Genomic DNA, 16,549 nt, shown 5'->3' with positions numbered 1-16,549 from the left:
GTCCAGGAAGCCACACTCACTGTCCTTGTCCAGTGGAGGAAGAAAGTGGTAGTGAAGGCTCCAGGGGCAGGCAGTGAAGAAAGGGCTCAAGAAGAAAATTCCTGTTTTTGACGACTCACCGTTCTACCTTCTACCACGTACAGTGCCCCCACATTCCTTTTTTCTTTCTTTCTTTTTTTTTTTTAAACGAATCTTCCTATTTAAATAGCTATTGGCAGAACCAGAGCCTCACAGCAAGGTGAAGGTGCAGCACAATCCCTTCCCTCATCAGTACTAGATTTTTAACTTTTCCTTTTACCTTGACTGCGTCCATGTACTTTGTCTGCACAGGAAACAGTGGAATGTCCTCATCTTTCTTGAGGGTTTTGTAAATCTTCTTAAAGTTGATCACATCCTCAGGCCCAATCAGCATCAGGCTGAGACCGTCATTAGTGGCACGAGCCGTTCGACCACTTCGGTGGACATAGATCTCCGAGGTGCGAGGGACCTGCCAGAGGAACCAAGAAGTCAACGCGTGGTTATCACCCAACAGTGTTCTTCCCCTCAGGGCCAGCTTCCCCGAGCCAGGCAGTTAGAAACCTCTCCAGCACTGTGGACAGATCCAGTCCTTTTCCCTTAGTCCTAATTCTTTAGCCCATTCACTGTGCAGCGTCTGCCCTCCCATGCCCCCTGCCCTGGTTTCAGGCCCTCATGACCACTCAACAGAACGACAGTCACTTATTTCGTCTCTAGTCTCTCCCACTCCGCTTGACCCAGCCCAAAGCTGCCATTGCAATCTTCCTGAGTCAAAGCTCTGACCATAATTCCCATTCTAACTAAAGAAACTCCACTGATTCTTCATTAACTCTATATAAATGACTGAACATGATAATTATAACCAACATTTACTGAATGATTACAACGGGCCAGGCAATTCCAAGCACTCTGCATGTAGTATCCCACTTATTCCTCACAAACAATAACATGAAGTGCTTTCATGATTACCCATATTATAGACAAGGAAACTGACACACAGAAATGTTAAGCAATTCCCTCTAGGTGGAGGAACTAAATAGTGGAGCCAAGATTCGAACTGAAGCAGTCAAGCTGCAAAGACCACACTAACCCCCGCTAGGCTCCATTGCTTCTACTCTAATACATACTGGATATATTATCCATAGGTGTGGCATGGGTGCTAACAATCCCTCCCTCCCCTGCACCCATGGCACTCACCACTAATCCAAAACAGTCTTCTCCACTGAGCCCAGGTTAACACTACCACTTCCAATGCAGCTCTAAGTACTTAACTGTTCATAATGGTGCTAGAAATGTGGTCTATTGGCCATTTTTCACTTTCTTCTCCCAACATAACCCCCCACTCATAGCCAACTTCCCACTTCCACACATTCTCTCCTCCTTCCCTTCCACCTCTACATGCCCAGATCCTCCCCCCCATCCTTAAATGCAAAGCATCTTTTAAAAGAAAGCCCTTTCCTACCTCCCAAACTAGAAGTTACCACTCTCTCCCATTATATTTTGCAACTTTCTAATATCTTCTGCCTTAAATTATGGCTGTTGGTCTCATCTCCTTTAGTTGGTCTGATACTTCTCAGGGGCTAGGACTACATTTTGTTCATCTGGATCTCTCCCACAAAGACTGGCCCAGCCTCTTCCCCAAAAAGAGGAAGAAGAAAGATTTGCTACACTGAACTGACACCCTGAAAGATTTTTTTAAAGATTTATTTATTTGAGAGACAGAAAGAGAGAGTGCACGTGGGGGTTGGGGCAGAAGGAGAGAATCCTCAAGCAAACTCCCCACTGAGCTCAGGCCCCACGCTAGGCTTGATCTCATGACCCACAAGATCATGACCTGAGCTGAAACCAAGAGCTGGACGCTCAACCGACTGAGCCACCCAGGCGCCCCTACACCCTGAAAGATTTTTTAAAGCATAAGGGATTAGAAAGGAGAAATAGTAACACCAGAATAGCTACCACTTTACACTTAATGCTGTGCTGTGTTAGGGGTTTCATCAGCAGGAGCTCATTTAATTCTCATGGTAACCCTAAGGGTTAGGCAGCATCATCACTCCCAGTTTACAATGACACAGAAACCAGAGATGTTAAGTAACATGCCCAAAGCTAACCAACTATGAAGCAGACCACAAGCATCTGAACCCTGCAAGGGTGGCTCTGAAGCCTAAGCTCCTAACCACCACTCTATGCTAGGATTTACCAGGTGTGTGCACTAATATTAATGTCAGTATCAACAGCAGCTCACATTTAGTAAGTGCTCAGGATATGCCCTGTGTCTTTCTAAATTCTTCACACATAAGAACTTATTTTACCTTAATAAAAACTTGAAGAAGTAGATACTGTGCTAACTTCCATCTAACAAAAACACTGAGGCAGAAAGAGATTAAACAGCTTGCTCAAGGTTACACATCTGGGATTTAAGCCCAGGCAGGTCCTAACCACCACACTCTTCTACTTCTCTACACCAGGGTAACCAGTTTACATGCTACTATGCCTATTCCGTGGAAGAAAATAGGACTCTAACCTGCCAACATCAATGAGTTTGCCCAAATCAAAGAGAGAAGGGCTAAGCGGTATCAGAAGTGCCAATAGGTTTTCTGCGAATAAATCTCATGAGTGTTCCAAACATGGCAGCAGCTAGTCAGTCACTAGATGCCAGTGGTACTCTGCTGCATGAGGCCTTGGGACTAATAATTCTTCTCCCTCTCTTTCCTCCCTCCCCAAACCTTTGCTGAAAAAAGTCCCCATTCGATGCAACAAATTCCCTAATTCCCCTACCTGGTAATGGATGACATGTTGGACTTTGGGAACATCCAGGCCCCGCGCCGCCACATCAGTTGCCAGGAGAACACAGCTGCGGGACAGAGAGAGACAAGCCCGTCAAGAACAACCTACAGCTGTCCGTGAGCAGCTCCTTGCTGCCTGCTGAGTGCGCTCGGAGAGATTAACTTCCCAAGGCACCGACATGGCTCTTCACTTGTGGAGCTGGGATCCAAAGGTGGGTCTCACTGACCACAGTCAACAAGCCACACTCTGCAATCATAAAAGACCACCTCCAGTAAAATAAATGAGGCCATATTCTAGGTCAGTGACCTCATCATCTATCACCCTCCCACTCACTTCCCTCTGGTCCCACAGACATCCTAGATTTCTTTCCAATTTGCCAAACATGGTCTGGCCTCCAAGCCTCTGCACTTGCTACACCATAGGCCTTACAAAGTCTTCCTCAGACATTCAGGTTTCCTTGCTTTGCCCATACTCTGCTCTAACCCCTCCCTCTCAGGGAAACCTCCCTGACCCCACTTTAGTACAACTCCCTGCACAACTTTACTCCTCAGCACTCAGCACCACTTGACAAACTACATAATTGCTTTTCAATTTATGATCTCCCTCCACTGGAATGTAAACCCTGTAACAAGGGCTTTGTGTTACTCAGTGTTCTATTACCTAGAACAGTGCCTGGCTCCCAGTAAGCACTCAGTAATTTCATTGGGTAATGTTTCTTAATGTATGTGTAGTTCAAGGAAAGTCAAAAGCACCTGATCTATGTCTTAAAAGCTTAAGATTCTGGGCTCTTCAGAATCCCTGCTCCCTGTAGTTCTGAGGTAGGGCTGGGGAATATGATACAAATTCAACCACTGCTTTAAGTCAAAGGCAGTAACTTTTTCTATAAAGGGCCAGACCATAAATTATTTTGGGCTTTGCAGGTGATAGTGTCTGTTGAAACTACTCAACTCTGCTACTGCCAAAGTAGCCACAGACAATATATAAATGGGCCTTGCTGCCTTCCAATAAAACTAGTTGATTTAAGACCATGAGCCACCGTTTCCCAATCCCTGATCGAATAAGATGTAGAGGCCACTTTTAGGCAAACAGACTTGAGGAATGTAGAAAGAAAGGACGCACAGCTACCATCTGGCCGAATATAGACAGGCCCATCAGGCCACCCACCTCAAAATACCCATAGGCCCTAACTGACCAATAGGCTACTTACAACTAGGCACAGTTACCAAAAAAGGCAGAATTCCATACATGGCCATACCTCCTCATCTTCCCCCTTTAAAAACAGCCCCATCCACTGCCTCATTGCAGAGAGCCTCTCCTCTGCTGTCCTGCTTGCCCACTCCCTTGTGGCTCCTTTGTTCTGCCTCAGGTGAATTCTTTCAAGGCCAGCGCCTTGGCTTCCACCCGATTGTTGCCCCACATTTAGGGGACCCCATCCAATCAGACAGACACCCCACTGAGACACCATATAAACTGCTAACTTCTACCTAGCAATATTCTAAAGGAGGTAAACCAGACACTTGTTCTAGAAACTAATCACTCTGTAACCTGACAAAACACTGGGCAAAAGTCAATCTAGACTTGACCTCAACTTCTCAGGCCCATAACCTGACAATATGCACACTGCTGCCTGAGCATCAGTCTGGCCCAAAAAGAGATGCACAGTGACAGCATGGTAAGCATGACTTCTGGGTCTAACCGGTTTGTCTGAGGCCCAGCTTTGTCACTTTCAGGATGAGAAACCTTGGGCAAGCTGATTAGCTTCTCTAGATCTTACTTTTATCAATCTATAAAATGAGAATGACAATAAATGAAAAGCTGTATTAAAACTAACATTAGCAAGTACATACCACGGGCTAAGCATTTGTTCTAAATGCTTTATATGTATAAATTCCCTTAATCTTCCTAACAACCCTCTCCATTAGCTTCTATTATTCTACTATTATGCTAATTACGAGAAAACTGCAACACACTGAAGTAATTTGGCCAGCTAGAAGTGGCACAGCCAAGGTCTTAATCTCAAGCAGTCTGGTTCCAGTCTGTGTTCTTAACCATGAATCCATTCTTCTGCTTCTCAAGGATGTTAGAATTGAATGAATGTAATAATGTATCTAAAATGCCAACATGATACTTACTCTATTGTTAAGTATTCCACAACAATAGGTATTATTATCACCGTTACTCATTATTAAGAAAGTTTCTGTTGGGCATTATCAGCAACCAAATGCATCAGATGAGAGTAAGCCTGCTTCATGATACGCAAAAAAGGGCTACCTTCTACCGATAAGGCTTCCATGTCAGAAGGTAGCTTCCCACCATCTCCCCACCATCCTGGCAACCTTGACCTAATGACTAGACCCTGGGCTCTGGGTACAGGCCTGACTTACTCTTCCAGACGGGCAAACTGCTCCAGGTTTCTGAGCCTCTGCTTCTGGTGCATGCAGGCATGTAGGGTCAGTGGCATGATATCCAGGACTTTGAGGAGCCCAGAGAGGCGTTTGATGCAGGAGATACTGTTGGCAAACACTAAGGTGCGGCCTGGATACTGCATTAGGAAGTAATACAGATATAAGTCTTTCTCATCAGTCTCACAATGAATCTTGGTCTCTGTCAGTGTCTCCACTGTGGCCTCATTTCTGGTCAGGTCAATGACCTTGGGCTTGCCCCTCATGCCAATCTTCTGCACGAGGAGGTCAATTTTGGCAGTTTTGTCAATTTTCTTAGTGTGCTTCTTGTGAAGGATTCGAGCAGGAGCTTGATGTACCAGGGTCAGTGTCGCAGAAAAAATAAGCGTCTGTCTCTTTGGGTTGTACTGGGAGTCACTGAGCATCTCTAGCAGCTGTGAGAGCTCAGCAAAGTGGCCTTTCTCAACCATCCGATCAGCCTCATCGACCACCAGGCACCTGCAGATACAGAGAGACCCACATAACCTGAGGAGTCATTTATACAGCACACTCAACTACCATCTCCACCCTCAACACAGACATACATACACACCACCACCACCAGGGACTCAATCCCCTCCTGCATGGTTTTCTAAAGGCTAAAGTCTGACTGGTACCACACCATGGCACTTAGTGATAGGGAGAAGATAATACATACGCTACCATGCTCTCTCAGGCCCACGACAGAAAAGGGCGTGAAAGGGAAAGGGGAGGTATGTCACTTACCTGAGCTGCCTAAGGTTGCTCAAATGAGGGTGCTTTTCTTTAATTAGCTCCCACAGCCGGCCCGGAGTGGCGACCACAATCTCTGGCTGGCGGTTTAGCATCCTCTGCTGTTTCTGCGCAGACATTCCACCAACCAAAATAGCAGTTTTAATTCCTACAGTACACAAAATATAAAAGACCCTGTTATTCAGCTGGCTGCATATTTTCTGCCACGAATGACACAGGTGCCCCCAGATCAGCAGAGGAAATCAATCACCAAGACAGCTCCCCTCTCTTTTTTTTGGGGGGGGGGGGCACTAAAAGAGTGGGCCTGGCCTGACTCTTAGTGCCACTCCTAGAAGGCACATTAAGTCTTCTATGATCTGGGCTTTGTCTACTTCCCCAACCTCATTTCTTTCTACTCCCTCCCCTTTATCAACAACAGAAGAGCTGGATTTGAACCCAGGCATGTTTACATCCAAAGTTCCAGGAAAAGTGAGCAGTAGTGCACCACAATGCTGGGAAGGAGGTCACTCTGCAGCTGTGACACACTTCCCAAGAAAGCCCTGCCCATCCCCCTCAATTAGAATTAATGCCTCTAGGGCGCCTGGGTGGCTCAGTTGGTTAAGCGACTGCCTTCGGCTCAGGTCATGATCCTGGAGTCCCTGGATCAAGTCCCGCATCGGGCTCCCTGCTCAGCAGGGAGTCTGCTTCTCCCTCTGACCCTCCCCCCGCCATGTGCTTTCTCTCTCTCATTCTCTCTGTCTCAAATAAATAAATAAAATCTTTAAATAAAAAAAAAAAGAATTAATGCCTCTAATGCCTACTGTCTGTTCTGTTCTCTGGTGGAGGACTTCTCAAGGTATCCAATGTGGAAAGAAAATACAGGATCATGTAGGCAAAGTGCTTAGCAAAGTGCCCGGCACACAGTAGGAGCTTGGTAACTGTTGCTTTTATTATAAAGTTAAAATTCTCACTGCGCAGCCCTTCCCGAAAGGAATTCCCTGAGAGAGTAAGTTCTTGTGCCCTAAGGCAGAGGTTGGCAAACATTTTCTTAAAGGGTCAATAGTAAGCATTTTGGCCTCGTGAGCTAAATCCGTCACAACTACTAACTTTACTTCATTCTACCTTAGTAGTCCAAAAGCAGCCATAGACACTATGTAAACAAATGGGTGTGGCTGCACTTTATTTACAAAAAGAGGTACTTTTGACAACCCCTGCCTTAAGCATCCACCATATCCAATAAATTGACTAATTTCCTATGCATCTAGAGTGGCATTAGCTATGCGTTATCCTTGGGAGAATTGAGACAGTGTCACTCAAACAATTTTCTGTAAGGCTTAATTCTCTGGCAGGTTGAGAGAGATTTCCCCTAAAGGGTAGGAGCTATAGCTTTTCACCTTTGCCACCCCAGCATCTAGGATCCTCTCAGGAAGTATTTATTAAACAGAATTAAACCTCACCTGTAAACTTGGCCACAGCATCAATGTGTTGCTTGACCTGGACAGCGAGCTCCCTAGTGGGAGTCAGAACCAGCCCAAGCAGAGGGCGCTTTGGATGTGCTTTACAGATGGCGATTTTGCCACCCAACTCTTGCTTCAACCTTCCAGTCTCCTCTTCATCAAGCGTTTCCTCTTTGTCTTCATCCTGTTTGGGGATGGCCTTCTCCCTGATCAGAGAAGAAGGTCCTTCACCAGCATCATCATCACAGAAGGGCAGCACCTGGTCTGAGACAGCAGCTCCAGTCTTGACCTTGCTGGGTGGTGCTCCAGCCTTCACTTCAGCTTCACTGGGCAGGACTTCACCCTCAATTCCAATCTCATCAGGCAAAACTCCAGACTCAGTTCCAGCCTCGGTTCTGGTCTCACCAGGTAATGCTCCTGTGTCACTTGGAGCTGGAGTAGGCTTCTTCTTCACCTGCCACTGCAGTACTGCATGGATCATTGGAATGGCAAAGGCAAGAGTTTTTCCACTTCCTTAGAAGTAAAACAAAAAACAGTGTGAATCAATAAATACACATACTTTTTGTCTGGGCTTCTTTCTTTTACACAGAATAAGGGACCCTGATAGCCACGTGCTACCCTGAACAACCCACAGCTCCTCCACTCAGCACAGGTTGCCCAACAGCAAGCACTGCAACCAGAGGGTATCTGTAATTAAAAGCCTGAGAAAAAGTCTAGCAGACTAGCACTGAGGCCTGAGGTCACCAATGTGAACTACACACAAAGTCCAAGCACTGAAACTCTAAACAGACAAGTTTTGTGTGTTTTGTCGTTGTTGTGAAGAAACACCATCACATTAGGGTATGGGGAATGGAAATCTATATACAGTTTCCTAAGACCTTTGCTGGAGAAGATGGCAGTAGAAGACAATTTTCTTAGTTTTTCTGAAAACTTAAAATTAGCATACTTTTATCTATGCTTGAACATTTTCAAACTGATCTTTGAATGTATATGAAGCCCAAATTCATATCTTCTGGGTGGTTAATACAAACAAACAAGACAGCTCAAGTTGAGAATTTAAAGTAGTTCCAAAGTTATAATGCCCCCAGCAAAAGCAAATAAATTATCTCTGGAGGAAGAAACCTTTATCATAGGCCTCAAAGAATTCTCACAAGGGGCACCTGGGTAGCTCAGTCGATTGAGCATCCGACTCTTGGTTTCAGCCTGGATCACGGGGTCAGCTTAAGGGGTTCTCCCTCTCCCTCTGCTTCTCCACCAACTTGATCTCTCGCTCTCTCTCAAATAAATAAAATCTTAAAAAAAAAAAAAAACCTATTTAAAAAATGCTCACAAATCATTTTCAAAGGAAAATGAGCAGCTCTCAGTAAAAAAATAACCCATAAGAAAACAAGGCACTGTAAGCAAGAATTGTAAGAAAAAAAGAGAGCAAATAGACCCTTAACACTAGATAAACAGCACTTTTCATCAGAAACCATCAAAGCTGGAAGACAATATTACATCTTTATTTGAAGACCTGAAAAAAAAATCCAACAACCTAGAACCCTCTTAGCAAAAATTCCTTTCAAAAAAATGCAAAGTAAAGACGTTTAGGCACACAAAAGCTGAATAATTTATCACCAGCAAACTTGAACTACAAGAAGTACTAAAGGGAGTCTTCCATGCAGAAGATGCTACTGGATGAAATTCTGGATCTGTACAAAGGAAGAGTACCAGAAACAGTAATGGTAACATAGATATATATGAAAGATTTCTTTTTCTTATTTAAATATATTATTTAAGTTTAAACTTAAAATTATTAAACATAAAAATGTATTTTGGATTTCTAACACATATAAAGTGTAAAACAAAAAGCACAATGTAAAGAAAAGGAAATATAGTCTTGTAAGATTCTTGTACTATATAAAAAATAGTATATTATTAAAGACAGACTATGACATACTAAAGATATATACTATGAACCCAAAAGCAACCACTAAAACAACAGTTACAGCTAATAAGATCAATAAAGGATATAAAATGCCATTACAAGAAATAATCAGTCCAAAAGAAGTTAAAAGGAAAGAGTATAGCAAATAGCGAAATAACAGATTACAACTTAACCATTATCAATATTCACATTAAATGTAAAAGATCTCAACAATTTAATAAAAGACAGATTGTCACAATGATCAAACAGCAAGACCCAACACATGCTCTCTACAAGAATGCCATTTTATTTTTTTTTCTTAGAAGTTTCAGTTTAATACAAAGCATATGATAAAGGATACAGATGAAAAACCAGATGAAGAAGTACGTAAGGCAAAGTCTGGAAGGGTTCCAAGGGCTTCTATCCCTGTGGAACTGGGGGTGCACCACCCTCCCAGAACAAGGAAGGGTTCACCAACTTAGAAGCTCCAAGAAACCCACTTTAAATACAATGACGTCAACCGATTAAAAGTACGAGGGGCACCTGGCTAGCTCAGTTGATAAGAGCATGTGAGTCTTGATCTTGGGGTTGTAAATTTAAGTCCCACGTTGGGTGTAGAGATTACTTAAAAAAAAAAATCTTTAAAAAAATACAAGTATGCAAAACACACCATGCTAACATTAATCAAAATAAAGCTAGAAAGGTACATTAATATCAGATTGAGAAGATTTCAGAAAAAACAATACTTTGGGGATAAAGAGGGCCATTTCATTATGAAAGGAATAAATTCATTTAGAGGATATAACATTCCTAAACATTTACACACCTAAATATAACAGAGCTTCAAAACACAGGGAACAAAAACTAATGGAACCGCAAAAAAAACCTACCACTTAAGAAAAAATAAGTAACACAAATATTTCTAATACATTAAAGCAATTAAACCTGTAGTTAAAATCCATCCTACAAAGTAAAGTGCAGGCACAGATGAAGTCTACCAAATATTTAAGGAAGAAAAAAAATACCAATTCTATATAAACTCTTTCAGAAAACTGAGGAGAATACTTCAAAAGTCATTCCAAGGACTGCATTACTGATTCCAAAACCAAAGATATTACTAGAAAACTGTAACCCAATATCCCATGAACAGAAATTCAAAAATTATCAACAAAATTTTAGCAAATCAAATCCAATATATAAATGGAATAACACTGTGACCAAATTTGGCTTACCCCAGGAATGTAAGTTTGGTTTAGCATTTGAAAATCAAGTGTAATTCACCATTATCAACAGACTCAAAATGAAAAACCACTTATCTTAATAAATGCAGAAAGAGCATTTCTTTCTCTTTTTAAAAGATTTTATTTATTTACTTGACAGAGAGAGACACAGCAAGAGAGGGAACACAAGCAGGGGGAGCGGGAGAGGGAGAATCAGGCTTCCTGCAGAGCAGGGAGCCCGATGCGGGGCTCGATCCCAGGACCCTGGGATCATGACCTGAGCTGAAGGCAGACGCTCAATGACTGAGCCACCCAGGTGCCCCTGAAATATTTAAGGACAAATCTAATTACAGATGTGCACACACTAAAAACTACAAAACACTGCTAAAAAAATGAAAGACCTAAAAAAAATGGAGATATACTACATTCATGGGAAGATTCTATATTGTTCAGATGTCATTTGTCCTCAGTTTGCTTTATAATCAATGCAATCTCAATCCAAATACCAGCTGGCTTTTTGTAGAAACTGACAAGTTGAGTTTAAAATTCAAATGGAAATGCAAAGGGCCTAGAATAGCCAAAATAACTTTTAAAAAGAACAAAGAGGACTTAATACTACCTGATTTAAAACTTGTTCTAAAGCTGCTGTATCCAAGACAGTGAAGTTTTTTTTTAAATTTATTTTATTTTATTTTATTTATTTATTTAACAGAGAGAGACACAGTGAGAGAGGGAACACAAGCAGAGGGAGTGGGAGAGGGAGAAGCAGGCTTCCCGCCGAGCAGGGAGCCCGATATGGGGCTCGATCCCAGCACCCTGGGATCACGACCTGAGCCGAAGGCAGCCGCCCAACTGACTGAGCCACCCAGGCGCCCCGATAGTGAAGTTTTGATGTAAAAAGATAGACAAGTAGATCAATGGGGTGGGGGTGGGGGGAGACTCCAGAAATAAACCCACACCTATACAGTCACTGATTTTCAAAAAAGATGCAAAAGCAAAATTCAGTGGAGGAAGGATAGTTTTTCAACAAATGGTGCTGGATATCCACATGCAGGGGAAAAAAAGGAACTCTGATCCACACTTCTCACTGTAAACAAAAATTAACCCAATAAAGATCACAGACTGAAACATACAACCTAAAACTAGTAACACTTCTAGAAGAAAACACTGGAGAAAATCTTTGTGATCTTGGGTTAGGCAAAGGATTTGTAGATAAGCACATTTGTAAAAAGGAAAGTGATCATTTGATCTTCATCAAAATAAAGAACTTCTGATCTTTCGAAAGACACTGTAAAGAGAATGAAAAGACAAGCCACAGACTGGGAGAAAAAAATCATAAACCAAGTATCTGATAAAGGGGGTATATCCAGAATATATAATGAATTCAGTAGTAGGAAAACAACTACCCAATTAAAAAATGGGCAAGAGAATTGAAAAGACACCACCAAAGAATATACAAATAAGCACTTGAAAAGATGCTCAACGTGTCACTAGGGGGATATCAATTAAAGCCACAAGGAAACCATGCTAAAATTATTAAAGTCTAAAATGAAATTAGAGACTGAACACACCAAGTATTGGCAGGGACAGAGACCAATTTAAACTCTAACTGGGTGGGTATGTAAAATGGTATAATCACTTTGGAAAACTGAAAGGTTACTTTTACCTTAAGACCTAGCTATTCCACACGTATTTACCCAACAGAAATTAAAGCGCATACCCATACAAAGACTAACACACCAATATTTATGATAGTTGTGTTTTTTTTAAGATTTTATTTATTTATTTAGGAGGGAGAGGTGGTGGGAGGGAGGGAGGGGAGAGGGTGGGAGAAAGCGAGGGGGGGAGAGGGAGAGAGAGAGAGAAAGAGCTCCAGTGTGAGAGAACATGCGTACACACGGGGGAGGGAAAGGGAGAGAGAATCTTAAGCAGACTCCATGCTGAGCGTGGAACCTGACATGGGGATAAATCTCAGGACCCTGAGATTATGATCTGAGCTAAAACCAAGAGTTAGAGGCTTAACTGACTGAGCCACCAGGTGCCCCTATAGTTAGTTTTATTTGTATAGCCAAAAACTATAGAGAACAAAAATATCCACAAACAGATGGATAAACAAATTGTGCTATATCCATATACTGGAATATTACTCGTCAATAAAAAGGAACGAACTATTGGTACTTGCAATAACACGGCTGAATCTCAAAGTATGCTGAGTGAAAGAGCCGAACACCCATCCCCTCTCAAAGGTACATAGTGTATGATTCCGTTATATAAAATTCTGGAAAATGCAAATTAATCCAAAGTGATAGAAAGCATATTAGAGGTTACCCTGGGGGTGAACAAGGAGTGGGGGGCGCCCAGGAGAGATTTCAAAAGGGGCCCAAAGCATCTTTTGGGGGTGATGGAAATATTCATTATCTGTATGGGCAGCAGTTTGTCCATAGCCCCGAAAATCTTTGTGAATCTTGGACCTGCAGATTCACAGCATTCCACAGGGATAGCCTGATAGGAGCTGTGGTATGAATCCAAATGTCAGGCTCTAGCCACAGTGGCTCATACAACCTTGCCTCTGCTTCCAGAAACCCATTTCCAGGCCTCTGCACAAACCAAAGCAATGTAGTAGAATGCTTAATAGCACACAGACCTAGTCTAGAATCTAGGCACTACTACTTTTCAGCTGTGGTTTTATGGATACTGTCTTCTGTGAGGCTGTGTTTCCTCATCAGTAAGATGAGAATAATGCAACCTATCTCAGGGTGATTTTGAGAACTGAGTTCATCAGTATGATGTACTTAACACAGTGCATGATACATTTTAAATGCTAAGAAAATGTTCTAACTTACCATTATTACTTCCATTCCCCTGAGCCTTCCTCACTTTTCCATCTACATGACTCTTCTATAGCACATCACCCACACTTTCCTGACCACCCTTTCCAGAAACCCAAGGCACAAAGTGTCTAGATGGTCTAGTTCTATACCATACAACCTAACAGTCACTCGCCATGTATGGATGGCTATTGAGCACTTAAAATGTGGTTACTCTAAATTGAGGTGCTGCAAATTCAAAATACACATCAAATTTCGAAAACTTAGTATACAAATAAGAATGTAAAGTATCTCAAAGATTTTACCTTAATTATATACTGAAATTTTTATAAACTGATTAAATACATTGTTAAAATTAACTTTTACCTGTTCTTTTTACCTTTTTAAAATACGGCTCCTAGAAAATTTTAAATCCCTATGTGGCTCACATTATATATGTATTTCTATCAGTTACTGCTGATCTAGTTGGATTCTAGTACCAGGCAGTACAAGCACCTCCCTCCAGTCAGTAACTTAAACTACTGAGGTCAAGTCATTGACCTGTCATTGCTTCGCAAAGTCTTAAGATGGCCCAGGGAATAAGGGAACTTTAAATAATGCCTAGTCCCAACAGTCACCTCATGCCAAATCTACATACAAAATCCACCTAATGGTTACACACTCAAATCCTTCCAATAATGATAAACTCACCAATTCCCAAAGCAGCCCTTTTATCTTTGGACAACTCTTGAGAATTAGACACTTATTCCTTATACTAATGAAGATCTACCTCTCCAGAGGGCCGATCTTAGTCCTACTTTACCCCTCTGAGCCATTTAGGAAAGCTCAAGAATAGGAAAAAACTACCATTTGCAAATCACTTGCAGTGTACTGCGTAAACTTTACTGTAGCACTTACATTTAACCCACAAAGCAATTAAAAAAAAAAAAAAAAAGGGTAGTAGGTACTGGTGTTACCTCCATTTTGTAATAGGACCTACAGGGTGTCAGAGAGATAAAGCGACCTGTCCAGGGTACCAATGAGAAAGTGGCAGATTTCAACCCAGAGCTGGCTGACTTCTAAACACCTTCACTCAACACTGCTTTTGTGATTATATCCCCAAATTCCCCTCTCCCCAAGCCATCCAACCTGTTAGCAGCCACAAGGTCAACCCAAAAGCAATCTTACCCTGGCCAGCTAAGGATGCCCTTACCTGTCTCAGCAGCCCCAAGGATGTCCAGTTTGTCACGGATGGCAGGTGCCAAGGTCAGAGCTTGGATTGGTGTGGGTGCAGAGAAGCCTAGAAAGCTGAGTGCTCGGAGAACTGGCTTGGGTACAAATAGATCTTTCCAAGCTGTTACATCTGCCTTCTGGTCGTGCATTTCAGGCATCCATGTCTTTGCTTTTTTGGGCACCTTTGGAGTAGTACCCTGGGAAGGCTCCAAGTTTTTTTTCCCTTTCTTTTTTTTCTTTTTTGCAACAGTCTGGGCTGAGCTTTCTGATACCATCTCCTCTACCTGTGGATCAGGACAAACCGTGTCATCTCCCTGGGGCTCTGGCTCAGCATCTTTGACTTCAAACTCTTTCTGGACACTGATTCCTTCAGTTTCCATGTCTTTATTCTTCTTGAACTTCATCTTTTTCTTTGAGGAGCTGGACTCTCCTTCTTCCTTTCCTGAAACAGCTTGTGACTTTCTCTTCTTGGGCTCCTCCTTTGAGAAGAGACTGGAAGAATTCTTGGCAGGGGAGACCAACTGGTAATCTGTCAGTTCCTCAAAGCACACCAAGTCATCCATCTGTCCATCTGCAAACATATTTGGGTCAATCTCCACCTGCTTCCATTTTCCCACAACTCTGATTCCCTTTGTCTGGAATTTGCCATAGCTTGGTGGCTTTGGCCTTGATTTTGTCTCCTTCAATTTCATGGTTGCTGAAAAGAAAAGGAGAGAAGTGTTCCATTAGGTTGGCAACTGAAGAGCGTGGGGTCCTGAGGCAACAAATATCTTCTAAGCAGCCTACAGAGTATCAGGCCCTGCAAAGAAGCGAGGACACAGAGGTAGAGAAGATCAAAGAGGAGAAGAAATATACCAACAGAGTAGGCAGGCTGGCCTGGAACAGAGGGTACACAGGAGATGGAGGAGCACAGACACATGAGCTAGATCTGGTTTGGATTCCAGACCCAATACTTACTGCTTGTGTGTCACTGGACAGTGGTGTTTAATCCTCCCCGAACCTCAGTGCTCTCATCTTTTAAAATAAGGGAGAGGGACCCAATAATATCTAAGTCACAAAATGTTTTATGCGAACAAATAAAATTATGTAAAGCATGAGGTTCTAAAGAAGCCTGCCACACCCAAGTCATTTTGAAGGCTGGATTAAGAACGTGGAGGGTTTTTCTTGGGGGGGGGGTGATGTAGGACACCAGCTTTATTGTAAGGGCTCAAGCCTTGCCCCAAGAAGGCAAATGCCTATTCCACCATTCTGGCCTTTGCCCATCCAGCTTTTTCGTTACATTTTAAGTGATTTAAAACACATTTCAACAGAGGCCGCTTGAGTGACACTCCATCCACGGTCTCCCTTTCCAGAAAGACCAAGAAAAATCACAGGTCCTGGAGGGAAGCACAAAGGTAAACCATAATTCAAATCCGGACGGGCTCCGGATCTGTGGCGGACGTCTCAATCTCTGTGAAGCTCAGTCTCCTCGCCTGTAAAATGGGGATGATGAAGGATCTGCTTCAGGGGGTCGTTACACCGACACAAAAAGGTGACGCACGTCAGAACCCGCCAGGCATGGCGCCCGGCCGGCTCAGCAGATCAGCGCGGAGGCAGGCTTCACCCACCGCCCCAGCTCCGCCACGACCGCAAACCACCCGGCTTCCACCGCGGCGGGGGTGGTCAGGCACGGGGGGCGAGGGCCTCGGCCCCGCGCCTCGCCTCAGGCACAACGGGCGTTCGACGCGGAGAGGCCGACGCCACCGGGCCTGGACGCCCACACCAGGGGTCCCCGACGCGGGGCCAGCGGCCGCCCTCACTGGACCCGAGAATTCAGGCCAGTGCCCTGGACAGGCCCACCACGCGAGCCCCGGGGGCCGACCCCAGCCCTGCTCGGGCTCCGGTACTCACCGCGTGGAGACGCCGTCGCGGCTCCCTCACACGCCGGCCAACCGCCGCGCACACCTCCACCGTGGTTCCTCACCTGCAGCGTCGA

At 43.5% G+C, this 16,549-nt stretch overlaps 1 protein-coding gene across 2 annotated transcripts in view; it reads right to left on the bottom strand.

Annotated features, from left to right (window-relative positions):
• Nucleotides 1–16,549, bottom strand: part of DDX24 (DEAD-box helicase 24) — a 25,324-nt gene extending 8,775 nt beyond the window's left edge. Inside the window, exons 1-7 of one of the 2 annotated variants that reach the window (XM_021679826.2) lie at nucleotides 16,465–16,549; nucleotides 14,555–15,271; nucleotides 7,409–7,921; nucleotides 5,967–6,120; nucleotides 5,184–5,699; nucleotides 2,791–2,866; nucleotides 299–487 (exon numbers count right to left, since the gene is read on the bottom strand). In XM_021679826.2, coding sequence (XP_021535501.1) covers nucleotides 299–487; nucleotides 2,791–2,866; nucleotides 5,184–5,699; nucleotides 5,967–6,120; nucleotides 7,409–7,921; nucleotides 14,555–15,266 — 2,160 coding nt within the window. In that variant the 5' untranslated portion in view covers nucleotides 15,267–15,271; nucleotides 16,465–16,549. The remainder of the gene's footprint in view (nucleotides 1–298; nucleotides 488–2,790; nucleotides 2,867–5,183; nucleotides 5,700–5,966; nucleotides 6,121–7,408; nucleotides 7,922–14,554; nucleotides 15,272–16,464) is intronic. The other variant, XM_044917827.1, reaches the window with a different exon arrangement.

The sequence above is a fragment of the Neomonachus schauinslandi genome, chromosome 9, assembly GCF_002201575.2.
Source record: "Neomonachus schauinslandi chromosome 9, ASM220157v2, whole genome shotgun sequence".
Classification (NCBI taxonomy): Eukaryota; Metazoa; Chordata; class Mammalia; order Carnivora; family Phocidae; genus Neomonachus; species Neomonachus schauinslandi.
This window is presented reverse-complemented; position numbering and strand designations above follow the sequence as displayed.